At 36.5% G+C, this 23608-nt stretch overlaps 3 protein-coding genes and 1 pseudogene across 3 annotated transcripts; 2 read left to right on the forward strand and 2 right to left on the reverse strand.

Moving 5' to 3' along the window:
* Positions 1 to 870: 870 nt before the first annotated feature.
* Positions 871 to 2715, reverse strand: LOC133851962 (probable WRKY transcription factor 69). Its single transcript, XM_062288599.1, has 3 exons — positions 2374 to 2715; positions 2113 to 2250; positions 871 to 1902 (listed from the first exon to the last, which is right to left on the reverse strand). Exons 1-3 carry the CDS (start codon positions 2454 to 2456, stop codon positions 1308 to 1310), a joined length of 816 nt encoding a protein of 271 aa, XP_062144583.1. The 5' UTR covers positions 2457 to 2715; the 3' UTR covers positions 871 to 1307.
* A 5542-nt stretch (positions 2716 to 8257) lies between these two features.
* On the forward strand, positions 8258 to 9295 carry LOC133852120 (uncharacterized). Its single transcript, XM_062288796.1, has one exon. It carries the CDS (start codon positions 8296 to 8298, stop codon positions 9106 to 9108), a length of 813 nt encoding a protein of 270 aa, XP_062144780.1. The 5' UTR covers positions 8258 to 8295; the 3' UTR covers positions 9109 to 9295.
* Positions 9296 to 14181: 4886 nt separating this feature from the next.
* On the reverse strand, positions 14182 to 17277 carry LOC133851481 (E3 ubiquitin-protein ligase SINA-like 10; annotated as a pseudogene).
* Positions 17278 to 19094: 1817 nt separating this feature from the next.
* Positions 19095 to 20877, forward strand: LOC133852386 (DELLA protein RGL1-like). The gene has a single exon (XM_062289131.1). The coding sequence runs from the start codon at positions 19194 to 19196 to the stop codon at positions 20856 to 20858; it is 1665 nt and encodes a 554-aa protein (XP_062145115.1). The 5' UTR covers positions 19095 to 19193; the 3' UTR covers positions 20859 to 20877.
* The last annotated feature ends 2731 nt before the right edge of the window (positions 20878 to 23608 follow it).

The raw sequence follows: 23608 nt of genomic DNA on the forward strand, positions 1-23608 counted from the left end.
CAAGTGAAGTGGTGAGATAAAAAATGTGATTTTTAATATTAGTTTTGCTTAAATCTAACCTGACCTTTCAATTTGCGCCCCTTTTTGAACAAAGACGTGTCACTAGATGCAATGGCCTTGCCAGTAGTGACACTTTGACTGCCTCGTGCCCTTTGCAACATGAATTGAGATATAGTTGAATACCTAGGTTATTGTATCTGGCCCAATACTTCTTATTTGGGCAGTTCATTTTAAACGGTCTAGATAAAAAAGAAAAGAAAAAGGGATGGTTTTTAGTGCAAGAGGTTTGGCCATCCGCAAAACCGGCCATTCATTGTGGAAGGCCACCTTCTCGGCTATGGGTGGTTTGGCCAGCTCTAAACTAACGGTGGGTTGAGTCATAAAAGTGGTTCGACCACTCAAAATCGGCCATTCAGCCGCCCCCATGATAAAGGGTTGGTTTGATCACCTTCGAAACACCCCCTCAGAGGTGGCCCAACCCATCAACCACCGCTGCTTTTTTCTTTTAAATTCGTTGTCATAATCTAAAAGGCCCAAATAAGAGATATTGCATCCACACGAGTCTCAACATTTGCACGACGTACTGCAATGGATGGCATCTTAGATTCTGATTCTAGTGACGTTCTCGGCACGTGTCTTAAGAAATAGAGAGAGTCATGTCCTGACAAATTAGGTGGTATTTGGATTCTTAAGTGAAGGGTGCTGCGCCAATGCCTCCCCAAGAAAAGGGGTGCTTGTAGTTGGCACTTTGTGAGGGGAATCTGTAACTGCCAAAACACCTAAAAACAGAAGTACCATCAGACTTTTTGGTAGCTAGCCTCATCCATATCCCTCAATCAATCTAAAAGAAACAGTGAAAAGAGAAACATCTACAAGTAAAAGGCAAATATCCATTCCAATTTCCACCATATCAACCACTCAAGAAAAAATAGAAAGAAAAAGAAAGAACTAATCTCCACTAAAGGAAGAGAGAGAAAAAGGCTTCTTTCACAAAGAACTTTGAGCATTCACTCGTGAACCCCGTGCCTTCTTTTTTAAAATAATATGTACAAGGAATCAACCACACACACACTCTCCCTCTGCTTCTGTGTGTGGGGCTCAGTGGATTAAATCCCAATCTCCTAGATGAAAAGATAACATCCACCCACTAACTTTGCTCGTGCCAAAGTGATGTAACTTTCTCATTTTGTGAGCACATAAAAAGGACAGAAATAAGAGATGCCAATTAGAAAAGCTACAGGTAGTGGGTATATCATATACAACATAACTACATTTTTCTAAGGCTGCAAGAACTAAGAACACTAGGATCAAGAAGGGACAACAGGAATCCTTTCATCGGAAAAATTGCTCCTCATGAAGCTTGTGTAAGATGAAGATGTGGGTAGTTCTTCAAGCTCATCAAAGAAGTCATTTTCTTCTGAGAAGGGTGTGGAGAAGTTCATGAGCTGGGAATAACAGAGGGGCTCTTCATCCAAGATAAGACTCATTGTTTCATGGGTTTTTTCTAGGTGGACTGTGAAGGGGTCTTCCCCTTGGTTAACTATTATATCCAGGCAACCTCTAATTGGGGATTGTATGTAGTGGAAATCATGATCTTGATCACCCGAGTCTTTTTCTGTGGTACTCACAATGGGATCATTTTGTTTTTCTTCTTCTTCTTCTTCTTCTTCTTCTTCTTCTGCTGTCTCTTGCTGTTCCTGTTTTGTGGGTGTTGGGAGATCTTCAGTGGAATGGGTTTGGGGTTCTTCTGCTAGTTGGATCAGGTTGGTGGTGGAGAGATCAGGACCTGGATGGTTATGGCTGGAGGTGTAGGTGATGATGAGCATTGAAGCATCTGTTCTACATCTCTCTACCTGTTTTTTGGCTGAACAACCCTTTGATGTGCTACACCTGTAATAGCCCCTGCAGAAAGTAATTACAAGTAAAAGAAATTTTGAGAATTGTAAGAGACAAATTCAGGGCAAAAATGAAGAAGAAAGTCTTAATTTGTTGTATCCCTTTTGGTAAAAGTTTAAGGTATTGAGGAAAAGGAAACCCAATTCAGCCTTAAGAAGAAGAAAGCGAGTTCATGAAGAAAAAGAAAGCATGACATGAGCATAGTAGTGTAAAAACCTTGGATAAGGAGATCCTTTAATAGGTTTTTGCCCATATTTTCTCCAAGACCAAAAATCAGAAGGTGGCCCTTCATTCTTTAGTTTCCCAACATTTGCTCCAATCCTCACTGTAACAACAGTTTTCTGAACCACCTTCCTGTAACAGTACACAAACAAAAGTTATTAAATGTCAAATAAAACCAGACAGATAAGAAATAGCCTGAAAAAACAAAGCCATGGAAAGAGTATAAGCACATTTTTTTAAGGAATTCCAACACACCTTCTTTTGGAGGCCTGAGTTTCTGGTTTGAGTTCGTTTGAGACTTCCTGATCATCTGGCTTTGGCAAGAGAGAACGATCCATGACTGCCTCTTTCTTCTTCTTCTTCTTCTTCTTACTGCGTCAGGCAAAAATCATAATAGAGACCGAGAGAGTTGTTATAGGAAGATCAAGTTGCAGAGGTAAGAAGGAAAACCAGAAAAGATCATCAAGATTAGATAGAGCTCTAATTGATTAGAGAGAAAGAGAAAGGGAGGTAGGAGGACAGGCAAGAGATGACAAAGCTCCAAGTTGCTTTCTTTCTTTTCACTCATTTAATACAAAGCTATGAGCAACTATGCATAGATCACCACCACTCCCTTCCACCCAACCCAACCCCACCTTAACAATATATAATAAACCACGCATACCCTAAGAGTCTCTTTCACCATATGCAAACAGATATTTTCGTGAGTAATGCTCATCGGTAAATTTTTATACGACTATCGTACAATTAAAATAAAACAAAGGCTTCGTAAAAATAAAAAAGTCATTTCAATTATCTGATAATCGTATAGATGCAGAATTTCATGATTTTCATATAATTGAAACAACGTATATGATAATGAAAATCGATTTTTAACCGGTAAAAACTTTATTAAAAGAAAAATTAATAATTAATTTTCACCGTCACAAAACATGTTTCAAATGTATGATAATAAGCATAATTAATTACAGGCCGGTCCCATCTGCAATTAACTGGCTGCATATATGCATGGCACTAGTACTGTGGGCTGGGTCCTAGTCTATTTCAATGCACACTCTACTGTTGCTATGTGGGTATTATCACAGTCTCAGGCCGGCAGATCTAGAAACGGATAAGGATTCTCTCCTGTTCAAATGTGAAAAGATAATTTCACCTCTCAAATAAAATTAACCCCAGTTTATTTTGAATCGGAGAGGATCCAAAATTGAAAAGAAACTGCATCGACCAAACAGAAAAGGCTTAGCATATATTGCACCTGCCACCCGGATTAATTACCGGGATTTGGTGTGGGTGACTATGTCATAGGGACACAATATTTTAGCAACTTGTACTAATTATGGTGATCGAGCTTCAAAAGGAATAGTTAATTGTAGCTGAGATCACTGGCCGGTTGGAATCTCTTTCGGAATATTCTTAAGCAGGTGTCCTCGATTCATCCGCTTGTCTGCGCTTGTAAGTGATGAAGAGAGAGAGAGAGAGTATTGCCAAAGATAGAGGGGCATATGGGGCTCACACCAGAGGCTCATTTGATAGAATGTTAGCAGCCAACCAAGCCAAGTTCTAAAGTCTCAAGCTTCCTCGGAAGCCCTTTATGGGCTAAATTTGTGCAATACGTACGAGGCTATAGACACGGCCAAACATGTGAACAACCAAGTGTTTAATTAACATGACTTATACTTGTACGCAATCATAACCATCTATATATAAAAGTTTTTCAGCAAATTCTCCTTGTAAGTCGATTTTTAAGGGTGAGTACTATTGATCAGTGACGGAATCAGAAAATTATTATCGAAACGGTTGAACTAAAAATATTATAAACACAAAGAAGCAGGCTAACTTAAGTATTGGGATGTCTCCGGCCAAGCCCGTAAATCCTTATTATTTTGCAGGTTGCTCATCGTCAGTCATGCCTTTCTAAAAACTGCTATAACAAAATTCATTTTTTATTTTGTTTCGAAATCTTTATTTCAACCATTTTCATAATTAAAAATGCTCGTTTGATAATTATTGTAAACACTAAAAGAGTCACTACAAGCATAATTTGATTTGAGAACCAATTACCACATCGACTATAAAAACGAAGGAATACGTTAACAGATCGAGCGTGATGATATAAGTCCTGCGTAAAGCTTGTATCAGTAGTCACTAGTCAGTAGCAAAAGTAGTAGTACATCTGTTCCAGCGCCGGTAAATCGTGTGTGTAGGCGCATGGATAAAGATCACTTTTTTGAAGAAAGTGGACAAAGCAACCGATGTGGGACACCGAAGGTACAAGAAACGACCAAAAATTTGTTATACTTAGATTTAAGAAGGAGCTGGGGTTCTGTCCTGAGGGTTAACATCCTCGACTGAATTCCCCTCAATTGAAGCTAATTAACCCAAAAATTTATTAATCCATTTCAAACCATGCATGTTTGAACAGCTAATAGTAGTACTTAGACATAAAATTAAGAGTTGTATTTTAATTTTTTCATTAATGCCAACTTTATAGTTCTACCTTTCGCTTTTGAATCATAGAAATTAACATGCACCTGACAACATAAATGGAATTTAAATCAATTTACAATATAGTTTGGTTTAAATCAGTTCATATTTTCATTGAAGTCATGATGCTGTGTACCCGGTATAATGAAGAAAAAGTAAAATTAGATACAAGTTCTTCACATAGTTTATTTAATAAAAAAATAATTAATATTACTTTCTGTAATTCTTTTTGAGAAAAACTTTTTGTCTAAAAAAATATACACCAAGAGCTCAATTTCGCCTGTATAACAAATAATTCTCTCCGTACGTATAAGTTCTGACGAGTTTTTCGTCGGAATTATTTGGCACTTTTGAAACCCTAAGAAGTTATTTTATCACAATTAACCTCAAACTCCAGGGATCAATTTTATAATTATCCCAATTTAGTGTTTGCATTATATATATATATGTAATATGGAGTAGATCTGATCATGAGATAGGGTTTTTGTTTTGCTTTTTATATTATTTGGAGTAATACTCAAGAAAGCCCTCAACAGCAACAAGCTAAAAGAATGACGCGCGGCATTAATCAGGGTAGGTCATATAATGGCAAACTTGATGAATTAATTTTGCAAGTCTGTCATGGCATGGGATATAAATATAGTTTTGGAATATTTCTTGAGACCATTTAATATACATTTAAATATTATTTTGAAAAGTCAAACAAATTAGGTAGTACAACTTGCCCAGAAAAAGATAACAAGAAATTGCAAAAAAAAAAATAATAATAATAATAAAAAAAACTTTTAAAAAAAATAAAAAATAAAAATCTTAAATAACAGTTAAGCCCGCACGTGAAGAAGAGTATTAAAATATTGATTTAATTTATTTCTTTTTATCAATTTAAACTTTTAAAATAAATGGTAATTTAACATATTAATTACAGTTGAATTTTAAAAATGAATTAACTCGTTTACATTTTTGTTGGAATACTGTATGTAGATAAGTGAATTGGTCTTTTAATTGGTATTATCCAAACCATAAATTGAGGATGCTTCAATAATTGGTAGTAGCAACTAGCACGGGCTTTGCCTCGCCGACATTTCCATTGGCCTGTAGCATAAATTAGATCACATGTAACTTGGTCAAACCAGGTGGCTACGGTGACTGCGACCCACGGCTGCCAATGAGCCCACCTAACAATTTGCACTCTTTAGACTTTACGCAGATTGGAAGATTCTGTTGATCGATCGTAGGGTTAGTGGAAAGCAAGTGCTATACAAGAGCAAGGGGAATTATTATTATTATTATTATTATTATTTATTGTTTAAAGGTGTTGAACTTTTCCTAGTCATTGGCATGAATACTATGTCTAATCTATGTATCGAGATTAGTATAAAAATGATATACTATAGGGTTCGAGATATGGTTGAAGATATTCATAAACGTAACGATAATGATTGGAAAAAGAGACGATAATAAGAATCATGGGCCAAGTCCTCCTTTGGTTTTGAAATTAAATTAGGTTTAACTCTTATCAAAATCAAGCTTAACTATTCGTTTATGCTTTGGCTTTCCGATGAGAAATTTTGATTCCGTCATTGATCATATGTATGACGGTTAATAGGTGAATTCAATTTTCTACAAACCCTAGTTGAAGCACATATTTAAGATGTATACCTAATTAGAAACTCATGTTAAGCTTTCATGGTTGTATAAAGCTATGTATTATATATGGATACAAATAGGCTTGCTCTATTTGTTTGTAAGTTTAATTAAGTCTCTTCTTTGCATATTGGGTCGATCTTTTTAGTCCTTTTTGTCTTACCTTTTTAACAATTCCTCAACTTCGGATGATCCATGCAACAATAATATGTCCTCAGATTTCAAAACAACACCCATTTTAAACGAGGGATTAATCATGTTTTTTATTGTGAAAGCAGCATAAATTGGTGCTGTTTTCATATTAAACGGCACCAATTTTGTGATTTGTGCCGCTTGTAAATAAACAGCATAAATTTATACCACTTTCACATTAAGCGACATTAAAACTACGGTTTAATGCTGTTTGAGATAAACAGCATTAAAAAAAAACAACATTAAATGTAGGTTTTTTTTGTAGGATCAATTTGTTGGATATGTATAAAATACTACTTGATAAATTTGTCATTGAGTAGTAAGCTGGAATTTTCTTACGGGGAAGGCTGAAGAGGTTTGCAAGCGTCAGGCAAGTTTGGAAGTCATTAATTAGATCCAAATTATTTTAAGAGTGTGCTTAGAATTGAACTACAATTTCGTAGATCAAAATTGTGATCGTAAACATAATTGCAGAAAAATATTAAGCTAGGGAGTGCGGTTCAAAAAAAATTGTGATTTGAAAATATTAAAAACTTTGTGTTTTCAAATCGCACGCAAGATGATGCGTTTTTAAGAACATGTGACTTTAATGGCTAAGCAAAAATTTTACCAAACTTTTAACAGCATTTTAAAAAATCGCATTTTCAAATCACTTGTTTTAATTAAACTCCCTCTTTTAATTAGTAGTCTGGTTTTTTATTTTATTTTTTTAAAAAAATTTCTTGCAAGCATGGTGTCCATGTGATATAAAAGAGCATTACTTAATTAACAAAATGAAATCGAAACAACATTATTTTGCATATATTTATATATAAATAAAATTATTTTAGAAAAAAACAAAAGTTTCCCATAAACAAGGTTAAAACAAATATTATCCTCACAGTAGGAAACTTATTGGAAAAAGTCCACGTACCATCCTCGAACTACTATCATAAATCATTTTTCAAAAATTAAAGAAATTTTTTTTTCAATCAAACTAAAAATAATTTTCGTTGTCAATTATTTTCAATTGTACGAAAAGCAAAAAAAATAAAGAAAATATTTTTTAAAAAAATTTTACACTCAAACAAACGAAATCTTAGCGGAAAAAAAGTGTAAAGATAGAAAAACTTGATTGCTTCTAAAAACTAGTCATGGATGTCATGGCTTTCGTCACTAAATTAAAATTCCAATCGTATAGACTTGAGATGATGCCCAGGAGGTGAATTTGGATGGCCAATTAATCTCTTCAATTTTTTTATTCATTTATATTTTTTTAAAATTAAAAATTACTTGTGTTAGTCAATGAGGTTTGCAACTGTATTAAATTGATATTGATGATATCAAATTAAAGTATCTTAAAAATCTTCGAAATAAGCTATATGTTCTAAATGGTTCATACTATATTAACCGTTTGATAGAAACCGTTAACTGTGTATGTGGATTCACTGCATAAACAATATATGGTCGATTGATAAGTGGCATATGTGATGACTCAATTTCTTGTAAAATTCAGTTTTATCCCAAATTAAAAAAAACATTAAAATTTCTAATTTAACAAAAAGACCAATTAATTAAAGAAGTATATATTAAGTCATTTTCATTTGAATTATGCTTAGGCTTACTTGTCAACCGCAAACTTGATTGCAAATGTACATCTATCAAGACAAGGAATATAACTTACAACAACTAAAAAAAAAAAAAACAAAAGACAAGGAATATGAAGACCATGTCTTAAAGTCAACTGAGAAGGAGGGAGTACGTGGCAACCACCCATGATCCATTTCCTTAAACTGTAGTTTTTTTTTGAAACATAATAATATATATAGACCTCAACGTAACATGATCCTTTATTAATTGCTCGATCGATCGGTAAATATGGTTTTGCTGAATTTTTCCTCTCTAAGAGAACCCTTCCAAATCCTGACAATCACCCTCCTCAGCCTCTTGCTCCCACTCTCCTTTCTCCTCCTTTCCAGGTTCTATATTCTTCACTATCTCCTAAGCTTCAACTCTTATCCTCCACCGCAGCTTTCTTCTTTTCTCTTCTCTTTCTTCCTATATATCAACCCCAGTGTTCTCTGTCTTATTGTTTCCGTTGTTTGCATAGCAACTCTTACAAACGGCTTGACGACAGGTAAGCTTACGTTTCTGACCGAGTCGCCGGCCGGCCGTTTGTACACGGCATGGATATTTGTATGTACATTGCAAGTCTGTGTTGGTCTGGGGATAGAGGGAGCCATAGCGGCCGGAGTTGAAGCCCCCGGTTTAAATATGGGGGAGATAAGCTTGCTGAGTAAAGTTATTTTTTTCTTCGGGTTGCATGAAACGACGCTTCATTGGTTTAGAGTGGTGGTGAAGCCGGTGGTGGACGACACCGTTTTTGGGGTTGCTAGGGAGGAAAGGTGGGCTGAGAGGGTGGCATTGGCGGCGAGCTTCTGTAGCTTGTGGTGGTGGAAGTTGAGGGAAGAGGTTGAGTTTCTGGTGGTTTTGCCGGAGTTTAAGAGAGAGCGGCTGATGGGTGTTGGGGTGGCTGACTTTGTTGGGTGGTGGTTGTATTATCTGACTGTAACAATTGGGATGGTCAGAGTTGTGAAGGCTATTTTGTGGCTTGCCATCCTTCTGCTATGTAGAAGGCCGGTGAGAGGGAAGTCGCCGCCTGCCTCTGACGGGGATGAAGACAATGTCTAAATTTGATTTTTTGTAGTTAATTCTTTTACTACTCTTGCATGTTTACTGTTCTCCAATCTAAGGCATGCATCCAACGTGGTGTTTGTTCATTATTTCTCATCTGTGGTATGGTCGCGCGCACGACTCGCACCTGATCTTACAACTGTACTAAAATCCAATTTATTTATGATTTATGATTGCTCAGTTATATCCTCCATCTTATTCTCTAAAGATGGGAAATCCCCACCTTAGATTTCGTTTGTATTATTATTGTATATATAGTTTCAGTTAGGGCCGACAGTTTTTTTACATGCAATTCGCTAACTTTATATGAATCTAATACGAAATTAATAGATTAGAGTTAAATAATATGACTTATTTAATTAAAGAGGTCGGGTTAGAGTATACTCTTTTTTTTTTCCTAAATGGGTTAGAGTTGACTTAGTTATATAGTCTTATACCCATGCATGTCTCAACACGACCTGACTAAGACTGTGCAAAAACCTGCACCCCCGCCTCGCCCAAGTCAGGTTTAAGTGTTTATTTTGCGAATATAGGTTAGATTTTGACCAACCCGTGTGGGGCGGGGTAGGACGCGGATTGGGCTTTTAAAAAACCTCGGAGTCGTGCAGGAAACCAAAAAAATGGAAAAAAAAACCCTAGGCTCTAGACTCTTCTTCAATTTTCACCTGTTCTAGCGCGCGCCGCAGCCTCCTTTTCATTTTCCTTTTCTCTTTAGCCTCCTGCTACCCCCTGTTCTTCACAACCATCCATCGTCTTTCTTTCTTTCTCTCTTTCCAAACCCACAAATCCCGTTATTATATATATGTATATATACCATTTCTCTTTTCTCTGTGTAAAAACTTGAAAACTTTGAAAAAACTGTGACAAACTTTGGTTGAGAGTGAGAGAGAGGCCCAAATCTGAGCTTCGACTATATCGATAACGACGAACGTAGCAGCTCGGTGGCGGCCCATGGTGGTTAGCGAGAAGAGGACCAGCAATGTCGAATTGCTCTGCATCAACAAAGCCTTGCCACCCCAACCAAGCCTTATTGGTGGAGACGATACTGGCGCAACCGTCATTAATGGCAAGGATCGATCTGAGCCACCAATTGATTCGCAAGTCCATCCCGCACAAGCTCGAGCAACCTTGTTGGGTCATCGTGTTCAAAGTCTTCACCAAGAACTTCGTCCTCCTCGTGATCCTCACCGTGAGACCTAGTGCACCGTTTCATATATCAGATTGTTCAAGTTTGAGGGAAGGATTGCGAAACTAGATGCCTTCGTGAAGACCCACCCCGCGTCAACCCGCACCCCACGAATACAACACATTTTTTTTGCGGTTCACGGGTAGGCTTTTCTAAACCCGCAGGGTTGCGGGGCGGGGGCTAAAAAGGCAGAAATCCATCCCGCCGCGCCCCGCCTTGTGCCCACCCCTAGACTTGACACTCGACACTTGACATAAAGGCTGTCAATTTTTGACACGCTCCATGAACCCAATATGAAATTAGCAGGTTAGGGTTGAGAGGTCTGACTCGTTTAATTAAATGAATCAGGTTATGATTGACTTATATAGTCTTATACCCATGTCTACACACAACTCTAACCTAACACGCGAACACGAATTGCCACCCTTATAGCTCTACAAGTTGTTAAATAATTAATTAAGAGAATATTTGAGATTGTGTTGAGAAATAGAGCTTTTAAAGTCAAAGAGCTTTTTTAGCAAATGTTTCATTTTTAAGCTTTTATCAAAAGTGCATATTTGCCTTTTTTAGGGTCCGTTTGGCTTCACGATTTCAAAAAGTGCGATTTGAAAAAATGATTTTTGAAAACACAATTAAGCGTTTGACAAAATTACAATTTAGTCTTTAAAATTATGCGTTTTCAAAAAAGCACCCCATTTACTTATGATTTGAAAAAACAGTTTTCTAAATTTTCAAATCGCAATTTCTTAAAAACGCAATTTTCAAACGATTCATTTTTTGCGATTTGGTTTAAAATTGCACTTTTTGTTTATGAAATCGTAATCTTAAACGCACCCTTAGATTTAAAAAGTCAAAGAAGTATTTCACAATTTACTAAAATAGGCATTTTTGTTTGGTACAACTTTTTAAGTACTAAAAATACTTTTTAATCTCTATAACTCAATCCTAAACGAGCTATAAATGATTAAATTTATTCTTTTTTATAGGCTAATTCAAATGTTAACATAATTTAAGAAGAAAGAAGAAAGAAAAGAGATGTTTGAGGAGGAGGGAGGCTCCAGAGCCTCTCCCCCCCCAATGGTGCTCCCCTCCTGGTCCTTCTAGGGCTATGGAGGTTTTTTGTTTTTCCCCTAACTTAAATTCAGTGGAGCTTTTGTTCTCTTAGTCCTTCTAGGGCTATGAAGCTTTGGGTCTCCTAGTCATTTTAAGGCTAAAAACCTTTGTGTTTTTTCTTGTTTTTGGTTTCTTCAGGCATGAAGGCTAACACAAGACGCCTCGTAGGGAAGCGACCTCTCCGTCCGTGTTACTGATGAAAGTTTGGCTAAGCTTTTTTATTCTACACCTACTTTTGATGCCATATTTATGTTTTTCCGTTGGTTCCTGCAAGACATGCGCAGTTTCTCTTTCGACGTCGGCTTGTGTTGGGTGCTTTCTGAAGTTGTTTTTTTCTCTATTTTTTTAGAGTAATTTTTGAAAGTCTGTCTATTAAATTTGTAGATTTTATTGGACTTTTTATAGCTTGTTAGCTAGATCATCCATCTTTTCTTTGTTAGGAGTATTTTATCATTAAAGAATGTCTCAAATATCTGTTCTTATAATATTTGTTTATTTGTAGGCAGCACCAAAATTAGATTGTTTTGGCTTAATGTGTAGGGTGTCGATGTGTCTTTATTCACTATATTTACCTTCAGGTAACTTCAGATTAATACATGATAGCTCCGATTATTTTGTTAAAAAAAAAAAAAATGTTAACATAATTTGTTTGCTCTCAACTCTCAAGGTTACAAAAAGAACAAAACTATCAACATACGTTTGAAATGATCCTCTGGGTCAAGAGGTCACTTAATTAGCAGAGGGCCCATGAAAAAAGGTTCAAAATAATAGCTGTTGAAAAAAAATGGCAACATTATTAATCAATATTAAAAATAAAATAAAAAAATGTTAAAATTACGTTCAATTGCAGCCCACGTGAAAAAAACCCCTCTCCTTGATCTTCATCGATCGAAGCCTCTGCGACTGCTCAATGACAATGTGATATGACATGGCGGTGATACTCTCTCAACCCTGCACTAAAACCGTGACGTGACTTGAGCCATCGAGAATTTGTCGGTGGGGCCAGTTTTCTTGTTGCCTTTAGGAGTTTCAGTTCGACTTGCAATTGGAGAGCGGAAGAGAGATTCCAGGCAGCCTGTCACTTACGTACCGGTGAAATGCCGGCGGTTAACTGTTAATTGTCATAAACTGTTATGTGTAACTATTTTTATAGGCTGTTTGAAAAAATTATTAACAGATTGGATTTGGATATATATATATATAAAACGACACCATACATTCGAAAAAAAAAATCTAATAAAGGCCTAATACTCAAAATAGATTATGCGGTTCGGTTATAGGTTTATAGCTTTAAATAACCGCTAACTAACGATTATTTTATAATTACTAACCACCTAAGGCGGAGCAGTTACGATTATAAAAATAGAATAATGACATTTTCATTTCAACTGCGATCTCAATTTTTATCACATTTGTAACCAACACGGCGTAAATAATTTGGATTTTTTTTTTTTTTTGGGTGTAATTGAGTTATTTTTATATGGTCTTTTGTACTTATTTGGATCCAATAATTTATATTTGTCACAACAAAAACCGACTCTCAAAGGGCTAGCTCAGGGACGGATTTAGAGGATGGCTGGTATAAGCCATGGCACCGCCCTTAATTCTAAAAAGGAAAAAAAAATTTAGCCTACTGGTCTTAACCAATAATTTTTTTTGGCCCCTAACCCTTACTAATAAGAGCTTCTAGCTCTGTCCTTGCTAACAATAACATTCAAATGGACCTCATGCCAGTATTCCACAATCACATCATATATTTCTACGTCACCATTAGAATATTTTTGTTAGTAATTAGCTAGCATTAAGTTGGTTTAAAGATTTTCAAGAGGGGAAGTAATCGAAAGTTTGTTCAATCTAACGGTATACACGATGTTACGTTATTTAAAAATTTAAATAAAATGACAACATATTCACCGTGTGCCATCATATATACCGTTAAATACAACAAAATAAAATCATGACAATCAAATAGGTCCTCTCCATTTCAATCCATTTCATGTTGAAATGGAGATAATCATATTATGTAGTGGGGTTTTAATAGCTGAAATGGAGATAATCATATTATGTTTGAGAGATTGAGATCCCTAAAATTAGGCATAGGCAGGAGATCTCAACACCCTAGACTGTCTAGGTCAAGTAATCTCACATGCAACTCTCTCTCTCTCTCTCTCTAACTACTCAAATTTTTGTCAAATTTGAACAGCCTAATTATGGTCAATCATCATCCGTCTATGAGAGTCTTTTTAAGATTTCTTCAAAAGGATTAAGAAATGCACCTAAGATTTCTTCTAGACATGATAAAAAGATTTCTTCAAAAGGATTAAGAATGCACCTAAGATTTCTTCTAGACATGTAGTTAATTTTTGTGGGTTCCAAAATTTAAGTACTAATGATGCAAATCATTCAAAAGGACGTAGTATATATGGGCAACTAAAGAGAAGGTGTTCAAAAATTTATTTACATGTGATTAAAATTACATTTAAGCCATGCGAGATACTTACGATCGTAACATTATTTTGCACAAAATCAATAATTAATGTCATTATTCAATACTCTAACCCTCTATATTTGCTTAGTTTGGTAACATATCAATTTATTCTCTTTTCCATTCGGATCAGGAATATAAATGATAATCCCCCGTAACCTCTCTTATCAAATTAGGATAAAAAAAGAAAAAAAAAAGAGAAGAAGGTAGAACTCAACTAATTATATAACAAAAACACATGCCAATAATATCAGCAACTTTAAACAGGATCTGTTCTTCTTTGGGGCTATTCAGAACATGCAGCATTGCACTTGATGCAGATGTCAAAATTGAGCCGCCCACATGAACCAAAAAAACCAGAGGGAATTATTATAAGGAACCCTGTTGAAGGAGGCTCATCCACCCAATTTTGACTGTTCTTTGTGAAAGATCGCAGTCGGAGAGAGCTTCCATCGATTTTGGCCCGAACAGTGGAGGGAAACCCTGTGGTTGATGAGCAAGGCCCTATACAACAAACTGTCACTAAATTCCCAAGAAGTTCAACTCTATTGTTGAGGACAAATAGAGCATTGTCATTCTGTTCTTGAAGGACAAGATATTTATCATTAACATTTAAGGAAACAGAGAACGCACAGTCGTACAGGAAGGATATTGCCGAATTTGGATGTTTCCTGCTGAAATGTTTGTATACCTGCTTGGATGAGGCGATAAAGTTGCAATCCAAAAGGGGGCATGAACAAGGTGCGTAGATGCATGTCTTCTCATGGTCATGTTGTTTACTGTAACCAACTGCTTCTTTGCACCCATACTTAGTATTTGGGCATGAAATTTTGGCTGTTCTAGAACCTTCTCAATGGCTCGGCAACGAATATCTCCAATACACAAATCGCAGGATGGGCACTTATTCCTAAGTTTGATGCAGCAGGAAGAGCAAGCTATATGCCCATTGTCGCACTGAATTGCCATGCAAGCAGAAAGAAAGTTATCAGACTAAATTTAATAATATATAAGCATGCCATGAATGATATACTAACAAGGATAGTTGAATATGCATATTCTGAAGCAGCAAAATGGCAACATTCTTAGGTAATGATTCAAATCATAAGACATCAAAGCATGCTAGTATATCACTCATGGCATGCATATAAATTGGGGTAACCAATAGAACACATCTCTTAAACAATTTTAAAATTGTAATGCTTACGTGTAAACACAGTTTCGGGCTCAATGTGTCTGTATCTACACCATGACTAATACTTCCACAAGGTTCGTTAAAAATTGAATCTCTGTCATTGAATAAATTAGGCGTTATCAGGACATACAGGACTATCTTTTTTGGACTAAATGACTACTTATTAAACACTACAGAAAGAGAGAAGAATGATAAAAGGAAACCAGTAAAACAAATAGGAGTGTCCAATTATATCTTTCACGACAAAACAATCTAATCCTGATGCTTCCATGGAATTAAGCTGCCAAAAGGATCAAGCAACCCAAGTCCAGCAAGGAGATGAACTTCAGCTCAACTTTCATGCCTCCATTCCAATAAATTGAAGGAACCACAATAAGAACACTTCCCTCTTGATGCATCTAGGGCAAGGTCTTTGGCTTAAATTTGTTTTTCATTAATTCAAATTGATATGGAATTGAATTTTTTAATCATTTCCTTTGGGAAAAATGAATGTGGGATTCATTCAAATACTGGCTCACAAGCAAATCTATGTAAATTTAGCAATTCAAGATATGCATGTAGCAACCACAATGTCAATACTGAAATCTCTTTCACTGGTGAAGTGGAACACCTGCCACCACACCATTGAATGATCCTCACTGGTTTCCCAAATGAAGATTAAAAGCCATATCATACAACTTCCTTAAATGAAAGATGATAGAAAAATGTAAATTGAATCATTTATAATTAATATCTTAGAAACTATACAGAATGATTGGCAGTCCAGTTTCAAATTTTTGCAGTCCAGATCAGGGTGCATATATGGGATAACAAATATGGTTAACCTTGATGTTTTCTGTTTTATTTTTTGGTTTTGAAGTAAAAAAGAAACAAACGAGTTTCTATATTGAAGTCATAAAATGACATTTAATATCTTTCTAACAAAGACCGTATCTTACAACTTTTTGGCTTGGTTACAAAATGTTGAGGAGACCGTCTAAAGTTTTATGAGTCCACATAATTGTGAGCTTCTAAAGTTTTACAACGTCTCATTTAATCTATTCTACAAAGTCATCACAAGTAAAAAAGAAAGTAAAAACTCATTTTTCCACCATCTAACAAAGCTCTTTACATTAATGACTTGAATTAATTAAGCCAGACAACCTTCTCTTGAACCCTTATTTCTATGATCAACGTTTACAATGCCCCATATTCCATAAACCATAAGTTAACATCTCGTACAAAACACTATCTTTCTACAAACAACAAAAAGGGTCATTAAGCAGTGCTCTGGGAGGGGTGGCTAAGTGGCTAAGATATGGTCCTACCCTTTGATCTGGGTCGTACAGTCACAGTAGAGCCCGGATCTTCTTCTTCGTCATCAGAATACCCTTCTTCTTCTTCATCATCAGAATAACTTTCTTCTTCTTCGTGCCCTCCTTCTTCGTCGTCAGAATAACTTTCTTCTTCTTCGTGCTCTCCTTCTTCGTCATCAGAATACCTTTCTTCTTCTTCGTCATCAGAATACCTTTCTTCTTCTTCGTACGTTTCCTGCTCTCCTTCATCTTCGCAGTGTTTTCCTTTTTGTTCTCTGTTCGGGTTAAAGCAATCAGAGAAAGAGCCTTGAAATTCTCGGTCGTCTCCATCTACGGCATTGCTTTGAACTGAGATTCTCAGCCGCTTCGGTCTCGGGCTACTCGGGCCTTTCCCATCGTCGTCTCCACCCGGCAGATCCACCCCCTACATTTTCCTACACACGAACGAAAATCGGGGACTCTGTAGAGATAGAGAGAGTAAAAAGCTGTGCACTGCGATTGAGCTCTAGAAATGGGGGGGTTTTGTGGCGCGGAGACGAACCGGTTGTAACGGTACTAACGGGGTTTGACCAGTATAATGGAGTGAGAGAGTCACTCGAGTAATTCTAAATGTCATACCCATGTCCCTCTAAAAATGAGGTGGCTTTCAAAATCACCATGTGATCAAAATTGAATTTTGATCAATCACAAGTCCAATGGTGATTTTAAAAGCCACCTCATATTTAGAGGGACACAAGAGGGACATGGGTATGACATGTAGCATTACTCGAGTCACTCCTACACTTCGCTTCTTCGTTCCAACTTCCCGAGGAAGTGATAAACGTGCGCAAGATGTTCCAAGGCGCACGCTGTCTCCAAGGCAGGCTGAATGACTGCCGCGTGTCCCACTTAGCATTCCTGTTGCAAAGGTTTCAGCGGTGGAAGCTGCTGGCTTTATAGTTTGTGTTAAATATATTTTAGCTCTCAAACTATCACTATTTTTTCAGATGACCTCTTAAACTACTAATATTTAGATTGTGGCCTCTTAAACTACCACTTTTTGATTTTTTGGCACCATTCGTCTATTCTAATAGAAATTGGCCAAAACCTGAAAATACATCTCCCTTAACCGTTGGAATTTCAAAGTGTAGGAGGGGTATTTTCGGATTTCTGTTTAGAATTGACGGCATAAATGGACGGATGGGGTCAAAAAATCAGAAAGTGGTAGTTTGGGGGGCCAAAATCTAAGCATTAATAGTTTGGGGGCCATCCAGAAAAAAGGATGGTAGTTTGAGAGGCTAAAATATATTTATCTCTTATAGTTTTCACGTGTAAATGAAGATTTGGGACAGTAACAGTAAATGGTTGGCATTCTCCTGCCCCGTTTGGCAAGAAGTGATTGATGTTTCAATTTGAGGTTAAATTTATTTTTAGCGGTAGTAAAAGGTGTGTTTTGTGCGGAATAAACTAGCCAAAATTTATATGGAAAAGTAAAAAAAATATTTGTATTATAATAGATTGTTTTATTTAAATAGTAATAAAAAATTGTTAATGTGATGTAAGAAGTGAAATATTAGAATATTTTGAAGTTGAAATTTTTTTTTAAGGGGAAGTGAAAATAAGAGAAGGAAAGGAAACGAGATTGCCAAATTGGGCCGTTGCTAGATGATGGGGTAGTAGGAGTAGTGGGCTACACATGTACTAGGTTATGAGCCCATTATTTAGGCCTAGTAAATATGTTACTGGGCCATCAGTTATAGAGAAAATTTATTTCAGCATGCAGATTAATGAAGTATAGAGAAAATTATCTATAGTGTTTTCACCTCTTAATCGTGTGTCAGAGAAAGAGGAGGGATTGACCCTTTAAAGTGTCAAACTTATTTCTTTTATTTCACAATTATCATCCTACCATTCTTACAAACAACCAGGCTCATAACATTAAGGTTTTTTTATTTTTTTATCAATGATTTTGGCACTAGTTGAAGTGGGCATTGCATTGGGTATTGTTGACATGGATGGTGAAGTGTGACATATAACAAACCATCAACTTTGACTAAAATGACATGAGGACTTGCTTCAAATTTAGGTAAAACTTAAGAGAATTTTATTATTGAAATTAGAGATCCGTGGACTAAATCAAGAGAAATGATTGCTACACAGTTTCGTCTAAATTTATTTATGTGGCAGTTTATTTTTATTTATTTTTTTCAAGAAAACGACTTAGCATTTTTTTAAAAAAATATTAAACATATCCAACACTTTGGTTTTAATTGTCTATTTATGCACAAAGTCTGTGAGTTATTTTAGGAATTTACATTAGTGAGAATCCGTCCATTAATGAATCAACCACGGTATGGGTGGAGGCAGGTAGTGCGAAAGGTGTTTGATGATTTGTCTGATCCGGATTTGCTCTGCTGCTTGTTTCTATATATATTGAGGTTGCTTTCCTTAAAAAATTTCTCTAATCAAACCGCCGGCAGGCCAAACTTCTTTGGAATACATGGTCTAATTAATAGTTCTCATAAAACAATATCTTCTTCTGTTTGGACCCTTTCCTTGTTTTCATCAGTGAAAACATCATCAAATATATTTTTAATCAAATCCTTGGCATTTCATGGCCGCAGGCTGTGATATCGACATATATATCAACATCACAATTGCGTCTCACGCTTCGAATTTTATGTTTTAGTTTTGGTTATTAATTGTTTCCTTTAATTTCTTTGATCAATGCATGAAATCAACCGAGAGTACAGATAATCTAGATAACTATATTGTCTCACTTGAATTTAAATTTGCCGATTTATAGTTTCTGGCTTTCTGCTCTGGTATATCATGGCTAATAATACCTTGTTTTCCTTCTCACCATTTTGTTCTGATGGAATCCAAGGCGGTTATGGTCCTCTTGAAGACTTCGAGAATGAGGAAGCAGTATTCAAAGAGAAACAAGTCGACCATTTGTCTGAAATAAAAGCAGGAGAGACGACCAATCCTATCTCTGCTGAATATAGAGTTAAGAAAGGAGCGCATTTGTTGGAAGATCAACTACAGCAAATCCAACCCACAGTTTCAGATGCTGTTGAACACGATAAACAAATCCCACATCCATCGTCGTTAGCTTCTTTAGAGCTCCTAAGAAATTATGGAAGTGGGTTCAAGAAGCTGAAGGGGGAAATATTAAACGACGTAAGTACTGAAACTAATGTTGTCAGCCACAAATTTTCAACCGAAGAAATCATAAGGTTGGCGGCAGCTAGGTTCGTAGTATTCCTTGCCCAAATGTATGATGATCATTATAACAACATGCCTATGCACCCTTTTGGATTTGCTCTCTCGGATACTCTGTCCGAGGATGAAATGAGAAACGTGGAACTTGTACACTATCTTTTAGCTGCGGCTGAGAAGGTAGGCTACCAACAATATGATCGTGCAACCAGACTGCTTTTACGTTTTAAATGGGTTTCGTCTCCCGCAGGTAATCCGGTCGAGAGAGTTGTTTTTCATTTTGCTGAAGCGCTTCAAGAGAGAATTGAAAAAGAATCAGGTAGGGCGGCAATAATGAAGGGAGTAATCGAGGCAAATGATGATGAAATCCTTCGGGGGTCGAGTACTAATTCTTCATTCCTTACAGTTTACCAACAACTTCCTTTTTCTCAAATATTGCAATTCACAGGAATCCAAGCCATAGTTGAAAACGTTGCCTTGGAGCGCAAGGTCCATTTGATAGATATGGGAATCAGGTCTGGAGTGCAGTGGGCGCTCTTGATGCAGGCTCTTGCAGAGCGCCAACAGGATTGCCGGCACCCCATCGAGCTTCTTAAGATAACGGCGGTCGGATCAACGGCCATAGAGGAGACAGGTAAGAGGCTAACGGCTGTTGCAGAGTCCTTGGACTTGCCATTTTCGTTTAAGGCAGTTGTACTATTAGACATGAAAGATATCAAGGAAGAATTATTTGAAACTGAAGATGATGAAGCCGTGATAATTTATGCTTCATTAACACTGAGGGCAATGATCTCAAGGCCTAATTGCTTAGAAAACTTGATGAGAGTGATCGGAAATCTCAACCCATCTTTATTGGTTGTCACTGAAGTCGAAGCAAACCATAATTCACCCTCATTTGTGGATCGCTTCATTGAGGCTCTATTCTTTTATGGTGCATATTTTGAGAGCCTTGAGATTTGCATGAAGCAGCATGATGAGGATAGGATGAGAATGGAAACATTTTTGGGTTGTTTGATCCGAAACGTTTTAGTGGAGGAGGGCACAGAAAGGACTGTCCGAAACGTGACGTTGGATGTTTGGAGGGCATTCTTCGCAAGGTTTGGAATGGTGGAAATAGGGTTTAGTGAGGCATCCTTATTACAAGCTAGTTTGTTTGTCAAACAGTTTGCTTGTAGGAGCTCTTGTACACTTGATAAGAACGGGAAATGTCTAATTGTTGGGTGGAAGGGAACCCCAATTCATTCCCTTTCACTTTGGAAGTTCCCTTTACCTTGAGAGAGGGTGGAAGGGAACCCCAATTTATTTCCTTAATTGTAATATTATGTTTTCTGAAGAATTAAAAGAACTTCTATCCATTTCTAAGCCTCTTGGCTCTTGTTTATTAATTTCAGTTACCTTCTAGGCAAGCATGTCAACTAGAATTCTCCGGTTTTCGATAGACATCAACTAGATTTTCTTTGTTCTCTACTTTCTTCTTCTTTTATTTACTTATTTATTTTATATATATATATATATATATATATATATATATATATATAAAATCATTCATAATTAGTTAATAATCATTGAGAGAGAGCATGTTGCTCTAATCATACAACTAAAGTATAAACGAACAAGCAAGGGATTCAAGATTCATTCAAACAAAAAAAAGCCCAAATATCGAATCAAAATTAATTGAGCACTCGTACTTCGCTAACTTTCTCCGAGCAACTAATTAGACTAATTGATTGTGTCTGTTTGAGATGCTTTACCTAAAATTAATAACTTTCAATTCAAGTGGAGAGTGAGTGAAAGTCGATATCGACATCCTAGGCTCAAAAGCCACATTTTTTTTATCCTTTAGGCAAAAACATTGATGAACTTTTTCCCTTCACCATACAATAAAGATTTGACCTGTTCGAAGGTTCCCAAGCTCTTGACAATTCTAACTTAATTAGGATGCTCATGGAGATTGGCGGGGCTACACACAACCATGTACCACCATTAATTCATCATACAACTCCCATTAGGACCCCTTAGGGAATGCATGGCAAAGGTCTCCGACTCTTCGGACCGGTTCGGACCCATCAACGAACGGCCTACCGAATGGACATTTCTATTTTGGAAGTCAGTTATCCACATTGTTCGAACCAGTCCAAATGGTTCCAACAAACAAAGGCCAAATTACACCCAAACTTACAAGTTTAACATTCTAACAATTTGCCTATTTGGACACCAAATTCACCAAACTAATTCCTAACAATGTTAAGTTTTTATTTAAGATTCTCATTCATAGATATATATAGTTTGCGCTTGATTGGTACGGACGAAAACATATTTATATTCATTTAATTAGCAAACAAGTCAAGTTTAGTTCTAATTTTGAGATTTTATACATAAATGAATCCAAACTCAAACATATAATCAGGGGCGGCAGTGCTAGAATTTTACAGGGAGGGGACAAAACTAAATAAATAAAAATTTTGGGGTAAAAATTAATTTTGAGAGGTTCATTTCATAAAAAATAAAAAATAAAAAAACCTAAAATTGAGAAGAAATTTTCCAAATTTTTGAGACTTTTTTAAATTTTGGAGGGGCCTAGGACCTCAAGGCTAGGGGTAGTTCCACTGTAACGACCCACCCCCAATGACACAATATTGTCCGCTTTTGGCTCCCCATACCAGACTTCCCAGGAGGTCACCCATCCTGGGATTGCTCTCGCAGCGGCTCGCTTAACTGCGGAGTTCTGATAGGTTCATTGCCATCACGGCTTTAAAACGTGTTGTGTCATAAAGGGTGCATTTATACATATAAGCACATCCTCATTCCCAGGCGATGTGGGACGTCACAATCACCCCCCCTTTGGACCCAGCGTCCTCGCTGGCGACCCTCATGGGATCACCCCATTCTTGGCATCCCAGCGAGTGCCCGCCGGCAACCCTCTTGGGCTTGTGCACGCTCCCACCATCTCAGACTGGGTAATGGCTCTGATACCATTTGTAACGACCTACCCCCAATGACACAATATTGTCCGCTTTTGGCTCCCCATACCAGACTTCCCAGGAGATCACCCATCCTGGGATTGCTCTCGCAGTGGCTCGCTTAACTGCGGAGTTCTGATAGGTTCATTGCCATCACGGCTTTAAAACGCGTTGTGTCATAAATGGTGCATTTATACATATAAGCACATCCTCATTCCCAGGCGATGTGAGACGTCACAATCACCCCTGCATATAATGCTATATTTGTAAACAATGGATTTCACACACCTATGCCCGTGTATGAGAAATTCTATAGACCACATTTTTATTTCTCAATTACTAGAGGAAACAAAGTTAAGTGGGTTCTATAGTTTTATTTAGGTCTTATGAGTTCATTAGGTTATTTGTATTTAGTTTTATATTTTTTTATTTAATTTTTAAGAGACAAAGTGTTATTTTATAATTCAATAATGTGCTTAGCCCAAAGTCAATTAAATTAGGGTTATGGTTAGAGTAATGTTTATTACATAACTTTCGTACAACTCCAACAATTTTTTTTAAGATCAACGACTATTGGATATTTAGGGTTCACATGAAGAAAAACAGATTCAATAGTTTATCATAAAAAAATAAAAATAAAAAATAAAAATAAAAAATTATTAGAGTTGTACAACAATCATTTATCTTATAATTAAGGTTTAGCCAGTAAATCTATTAAAGTGAACTTCATATTGTACTTCAATATATGGAGAAAGAATGATATTGGAATGAAAAATTATATTTGTGAGTTATTTGTTTGAGTGAAATATAGTTAGCTAATAAGACTTTGTTATAAGAGGAAAGCATCAATTACTCATACGTGTAGCCATGAGGTTGGTTTGTGTTCAGTTTTTCCTCCCCTTTTGTGCTTTCTAATAAACATCTGTTTAAGCATGTCTACGAAGTTGTCTTAATTTGTTGTATATATATATATAGAGAGAGAGAGTATAATTCTCTTATTTCATTTTCTTAAACTTTGTCTTCAATGGCCAGCAGGGTGAACTTGAAAGGAACATTAATATTAGG

This window comes from Alnus glutinosa, chromosome 12 (assembly GCF_958979055.1).
Source record: "Alnus glutinosa chromosome 12, dhAlnGlut1.1, whole genome shotgun sequence".
NCBI lineage: Eukaryota > Viridiplantae > Streptophyta > Magnoliopsida > Fagales > Betulaceae > Alnus > Alnus glutinosa.